Source organism: Carassius auratus, chromosome 27, assembly GCF_003368295.1.
Source record: "Carassius auratus strain Wakin chromosome 27, ASM336829v1, whole genome shotgun sequence".
Classification (NCBI taxonomy): Eukaryota; Metazoa; Chordata; class Actinopteri; order Cypriniformes; family Cyprinidae; genus Carassius; species Carassius auratus.
The window spans coordinates 12698244-12714947 of NC_039269.1; the positions used below are offsets into that span (position 1 = coordinate 12698244).

The 16704-nt window shown below is 35.5% G+C and overlaps 1 protein-coding gene across 1 annotated transcript; it reads left to right on the top strand.

Annotated features, from left to right (window-relative positions):
* Nucleotides 1-143: 143 nt before the first annotated feature.
* LOC113045539 (aspartate--tRNA ligase, mitochondrial-like) lies at nt 144-16011 on the top strand. Its single transcript, XM_026205954.1, has 17 exons — nt 144-652; nt 749-848; nt 934-1000; nt 1140-1241; nt 1328-1423; nt 2150-2273; nt 2363-2409; nt 3752-3858; nt 5533-5602; nt 6073-6252; nt 6865-6972; nt 7316-7378; nt 9653-9805; nt 11379-11597; nt 12751-12861; nt 13314-13389; nt 14384-16011. The coding sequence occupies exons 1-17, from the start codon at nt 475-477 to the stop codon at nt 14578-14580; spliced, it is 1998 nt and encodes a 665-aa protein (XP_026061739.1). The 5' UTR covers nt 144-474; the 3' UTR covers nt 14581-16011.
* The last annotated feature ends 693 nt before the right edge of the window (nt 16012-16704 follow it).

Genomic DNA, 16704 nt, shown 5'->3' on the forward strand with positions numbered 1-16704 from the left:
TAACCAGGATGAGTAAATTATGTGGATAGACTTAAAATTATTGTACATAAATATAATAAAAAGTTATTTATTATCACGTTACAAAAGCATATATCGATTAGTTCTAATTTGATTAGTTACGTCACAGCATTCAGTGCGCCGGATACAGTTCACAACTGTCATGATTCAGAATGTCAGTGAAAAGACACATGGATTAAGATTTTTAGTTTAGTTAGTTTTATACGCCATGTGAGGCAAATTGTATATTTGTTTGTATTCTGTAGACCGACTTAGGTATACGATTAAGGAAAGGAGAGAAAAACAAAGGTGACCGTCATTGTTACATACATTGCAATGAAGTACGTCAACGTTAACTGCATTTATAGGAGGACATAAACAAAACATACACAATTATGTTAAGGGACAGCTCTGGGAAGGATCTTTTCATTTTTTTAAAGACAAAATAAAATACACCACGACCTCGCAAACAGGACGATGGCAAACAAATACAGATTGTTTTTTCTTAGATCAGCCCAGCAGGTATTGAGATGTCTGTATAGCAGAAGATCAGCACCTTCCATCAATCATATTTATTTTGCAAAACCATCTCTACCTCCAAATTCATTTGCATGGGCTCATAACTTCTCCAGAAACTGCTCTACTTACTCTTCAGGTACTGTGACCTTCATTAAACTAGACAGTGTATTTGTGATAGCCTTTCCCCCCATATATTTATTGTGATATTTCTAATCTGTTTTGTGTCTTGTAGGTCAAAGCAGCTTTTCACTGAGAAGCCACACATGTGGAGAATTGTGTTCCAGTAATATAGATGAAGAGGTCACTTTATGTGGCTGGATTCAGTACTTGAGGTATGAGACACAATGCTTATTCTTTAAAAAATTAACTGAGCCACATCACTATATCAGACAGACATATCTGTACTTGACTCTTTAGGCAAGATCTTTTTGTGATCTTGAGAGACTTCAGTGGATTGGTGCAAATTCTTATCCCACAGGATGAGGTAGCAATACACTTTTATTGCTTATTTTGTGTCTGATAATTTAATTCTAGTGCTGCTACAAACATATATCAGTTCATTTGTTGCAGGAACATGTTTTTACTATCACAGTATATTTTTCTTTGACACTTTTTTTCTTTAGTCCAAGTCTGAATTGAAGAATGCATTTCTTGGTCTCACTGTGGAGTCTGTTATCATGGTTAAAGGAAGGGTCAGGCGTAGACCAGAGGGACAGGAGAATAAGGTCTGTTCATGTTGACAATAAAGAGAAAACTTTGATACTGTGTTCAGTGTGACTTGTGTAACATTTAAATTTTCATTCAATATTAGAAAATGTCCACAGGAGAAATTGAGGTCTGTGCTGAGAGCATGGAAGTGTTGAATACCTCCCGAAAGCTGCCGTTTGAAATTAAAGAATTTGTCAAAGTAAGTAAAAAATTGTTTTGACTATATAAAAAAAGTGTTGCATGTATGAAATTTCAAAATGCATTATGAAGTAGTTCTAGTTTTGCCTACAGTAGTTCTAGAGTGAATCTCACAAAGAACATAACAAGGTCGCATGTCCCTACAAAATCAAAAGGGGGAAAAAAAAGAATACCATTCAAATGTTTGTGCTCTTTCAAAAACATTTTTAATTTATTTTAAAGTCTCACCGAATGTTTTTTTTTTTTTTACTAAAAATAGTAATGCTGTTAAATATTATTATATGTTTTCTATTTTAATATATTTTAAAATTAGATTTATTCTTGTGATGAAAGCTGGTAAATACGGTAGATAAAAAGTAACAGCAAATAGTTAAACAGTTTTACATAAAAAAAAAATATATATATATATATATATATACACACACACACACACACACACACACACACACACTTTTTGCTGTTATTTTTTAACAGGGACAAGGACAAGACCTTCAGTATCATGGAAATTGTCACAATGAAAAAAACTTAATTGGCCTAAAAATTTGAAATATGACCTCGAAGTGTTTCTTGCCAGTGTTTGTGAAGTTCAACCGTTGTTATTACCGTGGAATAGCCAATGAATTTCATTCCAGATGGATGTTCTTTTCATTATTTATTTGAGGTAACACTTGTTGTCCAAGTAGGATAAAACATCCCTGATATGTTTATTCTTATGTTCACTTTGAAGAAATCCGAAGTCCTCCGGATGCAGTATCGTTATCTTGATCTCCGGTCGCCCAGGATGCAGTACAATTTAAGACTGAGATCACAAATGGTGATGAAAATGAGGGAGTACCTTTGCAATTTGCATGGTGAGGATTTTCAGTGGCATATTCGTACTTGTACGTACATCTGTTAATGTACTGGAATACTCACTGAACATTACCTGTCTTTTCCCAAGGATTTGTGGATGTGGAAACACCGACATTGTTTAAGAGAACTCCAGGGGTAAATATTTTTTTCTGTATAAGCCAAGTGTCATTCTTATAACCAAAATATAAGGCAAGGTTGCTAATTCAAATACAGACTATTCTTGTTTCTAGAAATCTTTGCATATTTAATCAATATGGAATCGTTCAGATTACATATAATATATGTGCTTGCAATTCAAGTGCACTCCAGATGACTTCAAGAATTCAGAAACGTGGCCATGAGTGTTTATTTTTTTGTTAGGTTTATTAAACTACCAAAATTGTAAATTGCACTCATAAAAATGCAATACAAAGATAATACCTACTGAGCCAATTCCAAAGAATGATTGAAAGTATGAATGCAGAATTGTTTAGTAATTGTATACATTTATGAGAGATTGTTATGAGAGAGAAACATGCTTCTGTTTCTTGTCTCCTGCAAGACACCCCGTAAGGCTTGCCCAAACATCAACAAAATAGAGCTGGTGCAGAATATTCCCAGATCATTACCCAAAAATTTGTGATCAATCACATCACTCTGGTTTCTTCCCTTGGCTTTGTTGTTTTGAGAACTTTTACATGTTTTCAGCGAATGGACTTTTAAAGCTTTGATACATATGTATAAGCATCTGAATGCTACTCTTGGTAACCTCGCTTTTTCTGGACACTCCAGTTTGCAGAATAAACTAGCAAACTGAAGCTGTTCATGCTTGTCATGTGATACAGCCGCCACAATAGCACTGTATATGCTGATATAGGCTTATGTTTTATTTATTTTTTCCATTTTATTTTGAAATATTTAAACGTGGTAACTATATCAGGAAATATTCCAATTCTCTTATATGTGAGTAAATGCATTTTTCAATAGATTGTTATTTGATCTATAATGGGTGATGGGCAAAGTAGAGTAATAGTGTAATCTGTTAACTACACATAAAAACCAGTACGTTTACTTAAGTGCCAGATATGTGTCATGCCATAAAATATTTTTAATACGACTGACTTTGTATTTAATGTGAATTTAATAACAATATTGTAAGTTTTCATTTTAAAGAGAGCAAAAAAACATTTACATCATCAAAGAACATTTTAACTTCAGTCTAGGGGGGATGTGCAGATAGATAGATAGATAGATAGATTTGAAGTATCACTGATATATAGATAGATCATTAGAAGTCAGTGAGGTGTTTTTAATGTTCTTTTAAAATTTGCATGTTTTTTTCTCCTTCTGCACTTTGCTAATTTATTTTTATTCTCGCTTTTGTATTTTATAATGTTACTTTCATTTCTCGGATTGGCTTGAGCTATGCTGGTTGATTCAGTTCTCAGTGAGAGGCAGGAATACACAGAGTTTATTCAAGTGTAACTGTGTTTTTCAGGGTGCCAAAGAGTTTGTGGTGCCATCTGGAGACCCTGGGAAGTTCTACTCTCTTCCACAGAGCCCACAGCAGTTCAAACAGCTTCTTATGGTGGCTGGCATAGACCGGTAAAAGTCAGATTTTCTTGCCTTTTTCTGTTTCCTTCATATTCACAGATTGTTGTCAGATGCTTGGCACGTTAACTAAACTCTGCCTTCACTGACTGGCAGCACCTTAAAAAAAAACTAAATCCTGCCAGCCAACATACTCCTATGAATCAGATGTATTCTTAGCTGCTAGCAGCTCTGAATTATGCTGAACTGCAATCATTCAAATGCTGTGTGAAATGCCAGAACAGTGACATGCATGTGGAGTGTACTGCCTGATATGGATTAGAATGCTTCTTTGAATTCTAACCACCTTTTGAAGATTTTTTTTTTTTTTTTTATAATTTGGAATTGAAAGCAACTCATTTTGAGGTGGTATTAGCACTTTAGTGTCTGTGTGGGTTGCTGCTGACATGATTAGCTTTGTGTCCAATGTTTGTGTATTAAAGGGGCCTTGGACCCATGTGAGTAGTTAACATTAATAGTTATAATAGTGATAGCAGTTTACATTAAAGAAATGTCAGATTTCACGGGACCTAATATATGATCATTTAAAATTTAAATGATGAAGACACTGAGGTTGCAGAAGATTGAAACTATAAAAAAAAAATATTGGAGCTTAAAAAAAATGTAAGGATAAAGGATTGAGCATCTACAGCATATTTTGCATATGCAGTGATTCTGTCCAATACGGTAAGCAGTATTTTTCATTTTAGATAAAATGCAAAAAACAAAAATATCAGTCATTTTAAATTTGACAGTACATCTGATATGTTAAAGAGTATATAATAAAAGTAAATAATAACTTTTTAAGTGAGTTTGAGATTATGGCATATTTAATACGAAGGCAGCTATAATATGAATGTATGAGTAAACATAGATTAAATGAACATGCACAATTAGCTATCAATTGATAAACAACAAAAAACATCTGATATTGACTAATAAACATTATGGGTTCCCCTGTTATGATTTCCCCTTTTATTTATAATGCAATTTTCTTTTATAATTATAAATATTCACTACTGTTCAGAGGTTTGCTTAAGTAAAAGGTTTTTTTTTTTTATTTCGAAATAAATTTAATAGTTTTATCAAGCACCGCATCAGCATATTAGAATGCAATAAATTACCTTTTAAATTGCTGAAATAGGAAGTTATTTTCAGTTGTAATAACATCTACATTCACAATATTTTTCTTTTAAAGGTTTTTTTTTTCTAATATATGTAGCCAAGGTGAGCATAAGAGGTATCTTACTGACCCCAAATATTTAAATGGTAGTGTATATTATTTATTATAAATATTATAGTATTTTCCTGAGTGCACCTTTAAATACTTAAAATTAGATTTGTTTAGTTGAAGCAAAACCAGCTGAACAGAAGTGTGGGCAGCCACCCAGAACACACGAGTATTGTGTTGACGTTTTTGCACAGGCAGCACCTCTCTCATTTTGTTCAGAAAGCGCGAAAGTCTAGTTTCTATTAGATTTTGAAAAATGATAATGACCACAATGGTCTCATTTTCATTTCAATTTTGGCATTGAGCCTCTTTGAATTAATAGTTGCGCTAAGCCAGGACTGCAGGCTTGTTTCATGAAAAGTCTGTCAAAGGAAAATGATATGCTATGCATGATTTAAAAATGTCAGTCAGTATTGGCCCGCAGTCACTTACATGCTGGTTATCTCCCACAATCTCAGGTACTTTCAGCTCGCTCGCTGCTACAGAGACGAGGGCTCCAAGCCTGACAGACAGCCTGAATTCACACAGGTAATGATGTGCTAATGGTTGAGGGGAAACATGCCGCAGCACGTCTGACAATATCTGCAAAACTGGGGCTTGGTTCTGATGCAGATGAATATTGAGTGTTTCAATGAAGTAGCTCGCTCTAACTTCCACTCGCGAGGGTGAGAGCTGCTAATAGGCTTTGCGGGATTCTCACTCAGACGAAAAATCACGAACCCCAAAAGACCATTATGCTTTTGTTCAGACAGGCAGCGAAAATCAGATTTTTTTGTGTGCCTTTGAGTGAAATCCAATTAGTCGGTAATGTTCTGAATTTCGAAAAAACACTTGATATCTGAAACCGGATCCGAACCGCATTTAGGTGATTTGAAATCTGACTAAAAGTACATTTTATCCACTGTCTGAGCAAAAGGATCAGATTTTAAAAACAAATCGGATTCATGTGCAATGTGAACAAAGCTTTTTCCTTAATTTTTTTTTTTTTTCTCTCCTAGGTGGATATTGAAATATCCTTTGTAGACCAGGCGGGAGTCATGAGTTTGATTGAAGGCTTGGTGCATTACTCCTGGCCAGAGGACAAAGGACAGATTAATGTTCCTTTTCCCTCCATGACTTATGAGGAAGCCATTAGAGACTACGGAGTTGACAAACCAGACACTAGATTTGGAATGAAGGTGACCCCACGTTCTTTCTTTGTACACATCATCCTAGATTGGACGTAAGACATCAGTGAGGTTGTTTGCATGCTGGCCGTCCTTGGCGTCACACTGTGCTGGCATCCTGTTTCCCCACACATCATAGATTTTCATGCGGTGCTCAACAATTAAAAAAGGAATCTCTTGTCATATATTTTCTCAATGCATTCAGTTCTGCTCATAGAATTACAGAGTTTGCCGTTTGCTGAATTTGAAGTAGCACAACTTATTTTAGCATTGCTAATAATAAAAAGTGTCTTGAGCACCAAATCAGCTTATTAGAATGATTTCTTAAGTATCATGTGACACTGAAGACTGGAGTAATGACCGCTGAAAATTCAGACTTGATATCACAGGAATAATTTACATTTCAAAAATATATGGAAATAGAAATAGTTATTTAAAATTGTAATAATATTTTACAATATTGCTGTTTTTACTGTAGTATTTTGGGTCAAGTAAATGCAGTACATTTATGTATATTCCATAAGACACATCAATAACTAAATATACACAAATTGTCTTGTTAATAAGTTTATATTCCCTTCATTTATTGATGTGTATTCTGAAGGTTTTTTCCCCCCCTTTCAGCTTGTTGATATCACCACAGCATTCCAGGGAACACAAATTGACTTCATCAAAGATGCACTTCTTAAACCAGGTGGCTGCATTCAGGCCATCTGTGTCCCAGAAGGAACGGTAAGGACAGAATCTGTAGATTCGGATTCTAATGTCCCAACACCACAGCTGAATCTACAGTGCAAACAGTGTAGTCAGATTTCCAAATGAATTAATCTTTTCAGTCTGTTCTTTTTAATGATATGTAGCCTGGTATTCAAACTAGTAATTATTATGTTCTGAATGAATGTATCAATCAAGGAAATACTTTGCCACAAAAGTTAATTCAGTATTAAATTAATTTCATTTGCACCTCAAAATAATGAAATGAATGAATCACTGAATGTGTTTTGATCGTTACAGTTCCTCCCATTCATATATCTCATCCCCCATATGCTAACTGTCTGTGGCATTTCTTCCACAGAAACACCTGAAGGGCAAAGACTTCGAGTTGCTGAAACAAATAGCCAAGACACAGTATGCGCAGGTGAGTTGTGTTCCTTTCTCCTGTGTTTGCTGACGGAACGCCACCTGCATTCACTGGAAGACTTCTGAAATATTTATCTGAAAAGTAATCAATAAGTCAGGATGATTTGGTGGTACAACAGTCATATGTAATACACAGAATACTTTACTTACCCTGAGGCAAGATGGACCTCACTAAAGGGGAACAGCTTCCAATTTGCGTTGTAGGCCATCCATGGAATCTTATAAAGGGAATGTTATATGGGTTTTTTCTCCACACCATATGTGACCCTGGACCACAAAACCAGTCATAAGGGTCAATATTTCGAAATCATCTGAATGCTGAATAAATAATCTTTCCACTAGGATAGGGCAAATATTTGTTCGAGATACAACCTTTTGTAAATCTGGAAATCTGAGGTTGCAAAGAAGTTTTGATATATTTACGGAAGGAATATATAAAATATCTTCATGGTACATGATCTTTACTTAATATCCTAATGATATTTGGCATAAAACATATATATTTTTTAATTTTGACCCACCCAATGTATTATTGGCTATTGATACAAATATGCCCGTGCTTCTTATACATATGCTACTTATGGTTTTATGGTCCAGGGTCACATATGTAGTACATTTCTAATTTATAACTTATGATTTACGTAATGATTTATGTCATATAAAATTGTTTGATCTATTTTTCATGTAAATTCATGTCAGATGCTTGGTCCTGAGATAAAAACGAATACTAATTTGCATCTTGTCTAATTCTGCTCTTGTAAGTGGTGCTGCTAAGGCAAAAATCTCTGTATTTCTATTGCTCATTATGAGGGAACTATCACTAAATATTGGGCCATTTAAACCAAAAATGAAAATTGTTGTACATTTTTTCACCCTCATGTCATTCAAAACTTGTATGACTTATTTTCTGTTATGAAACATCAAGGGATATATTTTGAAAAAGTCCCAACTTTCATTGTTCATACACTGGAAGTCAAAGGGGTTGTTTATTAGATTTATTATATAGACTTTCCTTGTATGGACAAAAAGCAGAAAATCAAAATACCTTTCTTTGTGTTTTACTGAATACAGTAAGCCATAAAGGGTTGGAACAACGTGAAGGTGAGAAAATGATGACACAGTTTTCATTTTTGAAACTTACAGCATGATCAGTGGTAGTTCAATTCCCCAAATGAATGGCTCTTTTAAGTCATTTGTAAACCATCCACCATAACCAGTTTGGCCCAACCGATTCCTGAAAAAAATGATTTTTAAGTCTTTATTTTTTGTCAGTTGGTACCAAAGAGCACAACAAGTATAGTCCATCTGATTTCTAAACAAAAAATTCTTATGAGTCATTTCTTTGTCGTGAATAAAAACATATACCACAGTCAGTGTAATCTGACTCCTGAACAACTTATATTGTTATATTTTTGGTAGATGATAATAAATAATAAAAAAAAAGAAACAGCATGACCAGTGTAGTCAAACCTCATAATGAATGACCCTAATGAGCTGCGTCTTTTTAGTGAATCAAACACAGCTTACAGCTTACTGTGTTATTTTGTACGTGAGGCTTGTGAAATGGAAATCAGTGTAGTTTTGCCAGTAGTACTTAACAGAAAAATCAGTCAATGAAATATTACCACATTTTTTTAAAGCATTATTTATCCTAACACTAACCATAAAGTGTTTATTTCATTTTAAAATATACATTTTGTTAACTTTTTTTTTTTTACTGCAAAAATACAATAAAATAAAATCTCATCCCTGTCAAAAAGGGAATGCTTTTTTAATAATGGTTTCTTATAAATGTCAAGAACATAATTGTTTAATGTTTTTCAATACTTCTGTCGGTGCCAGTAGCCTTGTGGTTGTGCTTTGGGCGATCCAAATTCAAGTTCTGGCTTCCCTCTCTTACATTCCATTCCGTCAAGTCTCTACTATCCAAAAAAAAATGTTCTTCAACACCTCTGAGAGCTGACTGTTCAACTTCGTTTTCTCACTCTAAACACTTCTTCACAATTGTCTTCTGTCTGCATTTATAAATAGAAAGTGAACTTTGAGCTAGTGTTTTTGGCTTGAACTAAATGGCACCGTCAAAGGTGATTCTCCAGTGCTATCCGTTTTAGTCCAGCTCTTGGCTTGTTTTGTGTCTGGGAAACCAGCCCGCAGTGTTCTCGAGACTGATGATTGCTCAAGAGTTTGTGCCCTATGCTGTCAATGGAAATTGAATATGGGCCGGTGGAGGAAACGGATGATCATTGCTGTGTTTGCACCGTGTGTCGTACAGGAGGTGAGTGTGGCTTCAGTAAGGGCAGATGGTTCACTGAAATCTCCTCTCAGCCGGCTGCTTTCGGACACGGCCAAACAGCAGCTGCTCCAGATGGCCCAGGCCAGTGCTGGAGACCTGATCTTCATCACAGCCGGACCCCGGGAGAACGTGGTGCGTATCTGCCTGCATTTTGTTCCGCATCCTCAAAGATTCATATATCCATGCTGATTCAGTCTCACGATCAATCACGAGAGCTCATTGAACAAACGTCTACATAAAACTGCAGTTAGACCACAAGTTCATGAAGATATTTTGGGTTGGAGTAAATAATTTTACTCCAACATCCCTATTTAGTGTCCTCAAGTACCTTCCCATCACTTTTTATACCCTACAGTGATTGATAACTAAGGGTTTTTGGAAAATATGGCTTCAGAAGAATGCTGACATGATCTAATCACTTTTAAAAGAATATTCATCTTTTCCGTGCCTCGGCTCTCGCTCGGGGCTGGTGCAGATGGTGAGCTTGGCACAAAGGGAGACGGCTGTTTAGTCACAGAGCAGAGATGTGGGAGATGGCTTGGGATAACTGGCGAGCTTTGTGTGCTGAGGTTGTGGGATGAATGGTGATGTCGCTAGTGCAGAAAGCGGGAGAAATGAGAGCTGGGGGAGATCTTTCCCCTCAAATATAGTTTTGGAGAGTTAGGAATTCATTTGCATGTTCCTGCCCTCAAATACATGCATTGTAAAAGTCTCTTGTGGTGTCATTTTCAGATGTTTCATGAATTAAGAAAAATTTGAGTTGTAGTTCAGCTTTTTCTCATTTTTAAAATGACTTATCCGAGGTTAGAAGTTATTCTCCAGCGATCTAGATTCTCAGAATGTGTAATCATGAATGTCCTGAAACATTCAGAATCTTTTATGTTATGTTAAAGGGATAGTTCAAACAAAAATGAAAATTCTTTCATCATTTCCTCATGTTGTTCCAAACCTATTTGACTTTCTTATGTGGAACAAAAAAGTGTCTACTGTTTTTGTACTTAAAATGAAATAAAGTCCGAAATAACATCGGATCCCTTTGAAAAAAAAAACATTCACTCTTTAGTTTGGTGACCAGTTCACACTGTGAAGTATGACTTTTGCCTCCGTGAACTCCTAATTTGCTGCTTTTTAATAGTGAGGTAGTTGTTGAGTCTAGATAAGGGGTTGGATTAAGGGATTTTAAATATGGTCATACAGAATAATGCATTAATATATGCTTTATAAGTACTAATAAACAGCCCAATATGTTATTAATAGGAATGCTAATAAGCAACAATCTAACAGTAAGAACTGGTCCTTAACCTGATGTGTTACCCAAAAAAGTCATTAAGTAAAACCCTTAACAGGTGATTTTAGGTGATTTTATATATATATATATATATACACACACACACATTTGCATTGGCAACTAACTGAAATAAGTGTAAGTTGAAGCACTAAAATAAACTGATAATAGAAACTAAATTTAAGTTATATAAAAATATATTAAAAAAAAAAAAACCCCACTAAATTCCCTTCAAAAGATATATAAAAATATATTTAAAAAAAAAAAAAAACCCCACTAAATTCCCTTCAAAAGATAGAGGTTAATTTAAGCCTTTGTGGGTGTTACAGATTTGAGTCTGAAATCATTCACTCTTTCTGTCCTAACGATTTTTTGTAGTGCTTACTATTTCACTATATAATAGAATGTTTCATATTTTAGCGCCCTCTGTTGGGGAAGCTGAGACTGCAGTGCGCGGAGCTGCTTGAGCGCTGTGGCGTGTCTGTTCGTGACCCATCTGTCTTTCACTTCTTGTGGGTGGTGGACTTTCCACTCTTCTTACCCAAAGAGGACGATCCAGAGATGCTTGAGTCTGCCCACCATCCCTTCACTGCTCCAGTGCCCGAAGACACCCATCTGCTCTACACTGAACCCCACAAGGTATGTCCCATCACATCTCAGGCAGTACATCAACACAGATGATCTTGTTTAACCTTATGGAATCATAGCTTTGCATTTTGATGGAAAATCATCTTCTCTTTTCTTTTTTTGTTTTCATTCAACAAGGCTGCATTTATTCTATAACAAAGTAAAAACTTTAATATTGTGAAATATTATTTCAATTTAAAATAACTATTTTCCATTATAATATATTTTAAAATGTAATTTATTCTTGTGATAGCAAAGCTTTTTTTTTAGTAGCTATTACGCCAGACTTCAGTGTCCCTTGATCCTTTATGAATTAGTCTAATATATATTATTATTATTAATGTTGAAAACAGTTGTGATTCTTAATTCCTGTATAGAAAAAAGGACTGCATTTATATGCATTATTATTATTTTTTTTTGGTATGAAATTTATTTGAATTTGTTTGTAACAATGTAAAAAGTCAATTAATTTAACGCATCCATGCTTAAAAAATTCTGACCCCAGAACTGTGGAACAGTAATGTCTATTTTTCTATGTAGTTCTATGTAATATTTGCTCTCAAGTCATAATGATTTATGAGTAAATTATTCTTTAGAGTAAGAGTCAAATTGGTTCGCAAATTGGTCTGAATGTTTATTTAGCGAGTTGGTAAAAATAAAAACTACTTTAAAAAATGCTTATCCAGTCATCAGAATCGACTGGAAATGTAATGTAAATGTCACAAAAAAATAAATTATTGGTTTCATACCTACTAAAACAAATCTACTTCTGACATCCAATAATCCATGTCAAGGACTAAAGTATAATTTCAGATTATTATATCATTGTTCATCGAAACGTATTGGATCATGACATTCAGTATAGTGGGGTTCAAAAGTGGCATCCTTTAAATTTTAGACCTAAATATACAGTATACATAACTATATAGCTTAATAAATAGTAGAATTTGTGATAGGAATACATTTTCACTGGTGGTCTCAAGCATTTTGACCCCCCGATGAATTTAAATGTGCACATGCCTTGAGATAGTTGGCGATACCCAGAAATAGTCTGGTTTTATCACTTTGTAAGTCAACAGTCATAAGCCGAGTATTTCTTAGAGGAAATTTATGATCTCGCTTTGAATTCCGCACGTTTCGCCCACCTGTTCATCTGCTCTCTCAGGTGCGTGGCCAGCATTACGACTTGGTACTGAATGGCTGTGAGATCGGAGGAGGTTCGATTCGCATCCACAATGCCTCTCAGCAGCTGTACATCCTGGACACCATTCTCAGGGTAATGCCACCAGAGTGAAAAATTACACCGTGAACACAGTGCATCATTTAATGCTACTCTGGCAGCGAGTTAAAGCACTTGTAATGGACGTGTCCAGATACCCGGCTGCAGCATTTTCTTATTTGTGTCTCTTACTTAACACCCCCGCACCACCGACTACCTGTTCGGTCGCTGTGGCAACCCATTAAGGTATATTGAACTGCCTTTAAAGAAAACAAATGCTTTGGATCTTAAGAGCCAGGGAGAAGAAACACACATTTGGGTCGATCTTAAGATTTGTGTCTATAAAGGAAATCTTTTCGGAGGTCTGTTTACTCTGTTGACACTAAAGATCTGTACGATTTATACATGCCGAGACTATGAACAATTCCCTTTCAAGCTGAAAAGGCTGTGAATTACAAGGCCCACTTAGTCTTTTTTTGTTTTTTTCCTCTGTCTTGCTTGTGGTATAGGAGGACCCATCACTTCTTGCTCATTTATTGGAGGCTCTGGACTCCGGAGCCCCTCCTCATGGTGGAATCGCATTAGGTGAGTGAGCATTCAACACATGTTACCTTGGACTTTTGCAAGGTTGTTGGGGCACCACTGTGACGAAAGTACTTGTTGATTACATTCTCCTGTTGGTTAAAGTGGAACGGTCATGCTCAAAACTTACATTGCTTGCTAGCCAAGAAATTTTGGCAGCTTTGTTTCAGTTTGAGGCTGTAAACTGAAGCATGAAGTGCCCTTGATCATTCGAGAACCTCTGTTTGGGTTTATTTCTGTGTGTGGCAGCACTAGAGCTGTTTTTAAAGCTTGATTGAACTGTGATATTTAAATTTGCAATGTTCTTGTTTACATAAAGTCTTTAAAATAAAGAAAATAGTTGTTTTAAATACTATAACCGAATTCAGGCATCACAACATTATAATGTATAGTGTGAAAAACTTATTTTCATTTTGAGATTTTCTTAAGATTACATTTACAGTGTTATTAAATTATTCATAAAGATTAACTTTAATTTTTAATTTAATTTCAATGTAAAAATGTAAAATAAATACACAACAGTTCAAAAGTTTGATGGCTTTTAATCTGAAGAAATTAATACTTTTTATAGAGTAAGTATGCGTTAAATTGATCAGAAAAGACAATGATAATTGATTTTACATAATTACATTGATAATGTTGCAAAAGACTTCTGTTTAAAAACAATTTGGTAAATGTTGCTGAAAATTCAACTATGCTACTTTAGGAATAAATTACATTAAATATATATATATTAAAATAGAAATATATTTATAATAAATAAATTATATTTCTTTTTTACAGTATTCCTGTTCTTATTTTTTTATTATTAAATAATTGTCTCCTTTGTGAGCAACAGAGACTTCTTTCAAAAATATTATAAAATTTTACTGACCCAAAACCTTCGACCAGTAGTGTTTATTAACTACAGATAAAAATAAATTACATATAATAAATATAGAAACAGTATATTGTGAATTCCTAATAATGATAAAATTGCTGTTTTTCTCCTGAACAGGGCTAGATAGACTGGTGTCCATTATTGTAGGCGCTCCCAGTATCAGAGACGTAATCGCTTTTCCAAAATCCTTCAGAGGTCACGACCTCATGAGTCATGCTCCAGACTTCGTCTCTGAAGAAGACCTGAAGCCGTACCATATTTCTGTAGTCTGGCCTAGCGCAGACCCAGAGGGACAGCAGGACAACTCTGTGTAAACTCTAAAATCTGTGTTAATATGCGTATGATGTTCCGTTTGCGTGAGGATGCAAAACAGTTTGTGATTTCCATCGGCACCGTACGGTCGCCATCTGTGTCCTCGCCTTGTGACGGACTTCAGAGCAGAAGCAGCAGGATCATTTACTGTCCTGAGAGAATTGAGCACCATCTTCTGAGTGAAAGTGGCATCTGTGTCCCCCACATCAACAGACTCTTTCTTCTGCCTGTTTCAAACGGACAAGTCATGGACTTTCTTACCATATACATGATCTGTAATTAGTGTTTTCAACTGCATTTTTTTTATTCCATCAGTTCCAGTGAAAAATAGGTGGCTTGTGAGTTTCCAATAGGGGGCAGCGTTGATCCATTTCAACTGTTTACACCCACCCCCCCCCCCCCCACACATGCCCTGCGGTGAAGTCAGCATGCACCATATCCTACATTTTTTTTTCCACCAGCAGACATACCTAATAAAGCTACATTTCAGTTTCTCTCAGCGATGCCTTATCTGCAAAAGCAGATGCTCATTTTTCATGCCCAGGTACAACTACTCATTACAGCCGGTGTTGTTTTAAAGCAGACCTGCGAGTTGGCTGCCAGGCTGTGAACACAGTTCTGTGTAAGACATGCAGTTTTTGCTGTTCTTCCAATGACATTTCCTTAAGTACTCACTCTTTGCCTATTTACATGACTATGTTTACGTGGAAGTACCTGCCTACATTCAGTAGATGTTTCCATTAGTGCTTAAGAGACAATTGCTATACTGAACCTTTGTTGATTGATATAGATCTCTTTATTAATGTTTTATAAATGCAACAAATTGACAAAGGCAGTTTTAAAATTCTGGTTTGGGCTTTTATCCTTTTTCCTCTTAAAAAGGGATGATTCACCCAAACATGAACATTCTGTTGCAGACTGGCTTGATTTTCCTTATGTAGAGCACAAAAGAAGATATTTTCAAATACATGTTTTTTTTTTTTTTTTTCACTTTTCAGAATGATCTTCTTTTGTGTTCTACAGAAAAATGAAATGTGTACCATCAGCAGCAAAAACACTCACCTGGGAAAGCACAGAAAATAATTTTTCAGTTTCAGACGGTTGAAATCATTGACCAAAACCATAAGGTTTATTTAGCACTTCTCTGTTTTGACCACGTCAGCGTCTATCTCGTACGCACTGTGCATTACCTGAAACAGGTATATACCTCAGAAGTGTGCACTAATCATGCCTAAACTGTGCCACATTTATTTAATGTTAATTTTATATATATTCGATTTATATTTTATTTAATAAAAAACATATGTAAATAAGCAGCTGAACTCTTTTTTCGGTTAAACAGACTGCCAGCCTATTTCTTTTTTTTCACAACCCTGCAGCTACTCCAGCCGTTTTATTTTGCTGTCTGAAATAAAAATGATTTCCAAATATCATTCAGGAATTGTTTGCTGTGTATTTGAATCCTTTTATGTTTAAATAACTCCTGACCGTTGCATGAAAGCAAGCGTGATGTTTCTGATCTCTTAATGGAGATGCTACCTGCATGATCGGCAAGAAGAAAATTGCAGTTCTCAAGGAACACAATCTTAGGCGTCATTACTCCTCTCGGCATGCAGTGCAGTCTGTTAGGTATGAGGTTGAGATGAGCTGCTCAACTCCAAAAAGGTCTACCCATGCATCATTAACTGTATATAGTTTAAATCCATAGTCATAAAAACCCATTTTTATTGCAACTCTTCATCTGTCCACCACCTGGTTAGTTAGTCACCAGGTATTTTGCATTTAAGACCTCTGATCTAAGAGGATAGTGCTGCTTCTGCTGTTGTCCAGTGTTCCCATCAGCATCTTCTTGGGTTCAAGCAGACCTTTACCTCAGCCCCACTGTTTTGGCAATGCTGCAGGGAATTTAATGTCTTAATTTAATGCCTCATAACTATCAACAGAATTGGCAAGGTACCTCTGGTCACCTCATTCTCATTATTCTTTCTGCTGTGTAACACATCCACTTGTCTGGTTTGCCTCTAATTGGCCTACATAACCAAAATGGCCCATGTTTTTCACTGCAAACATAAAAGTCACATAAAGGACGATGAAAATTTCCTCTGGATAAACCGCGTTGTTTTGCA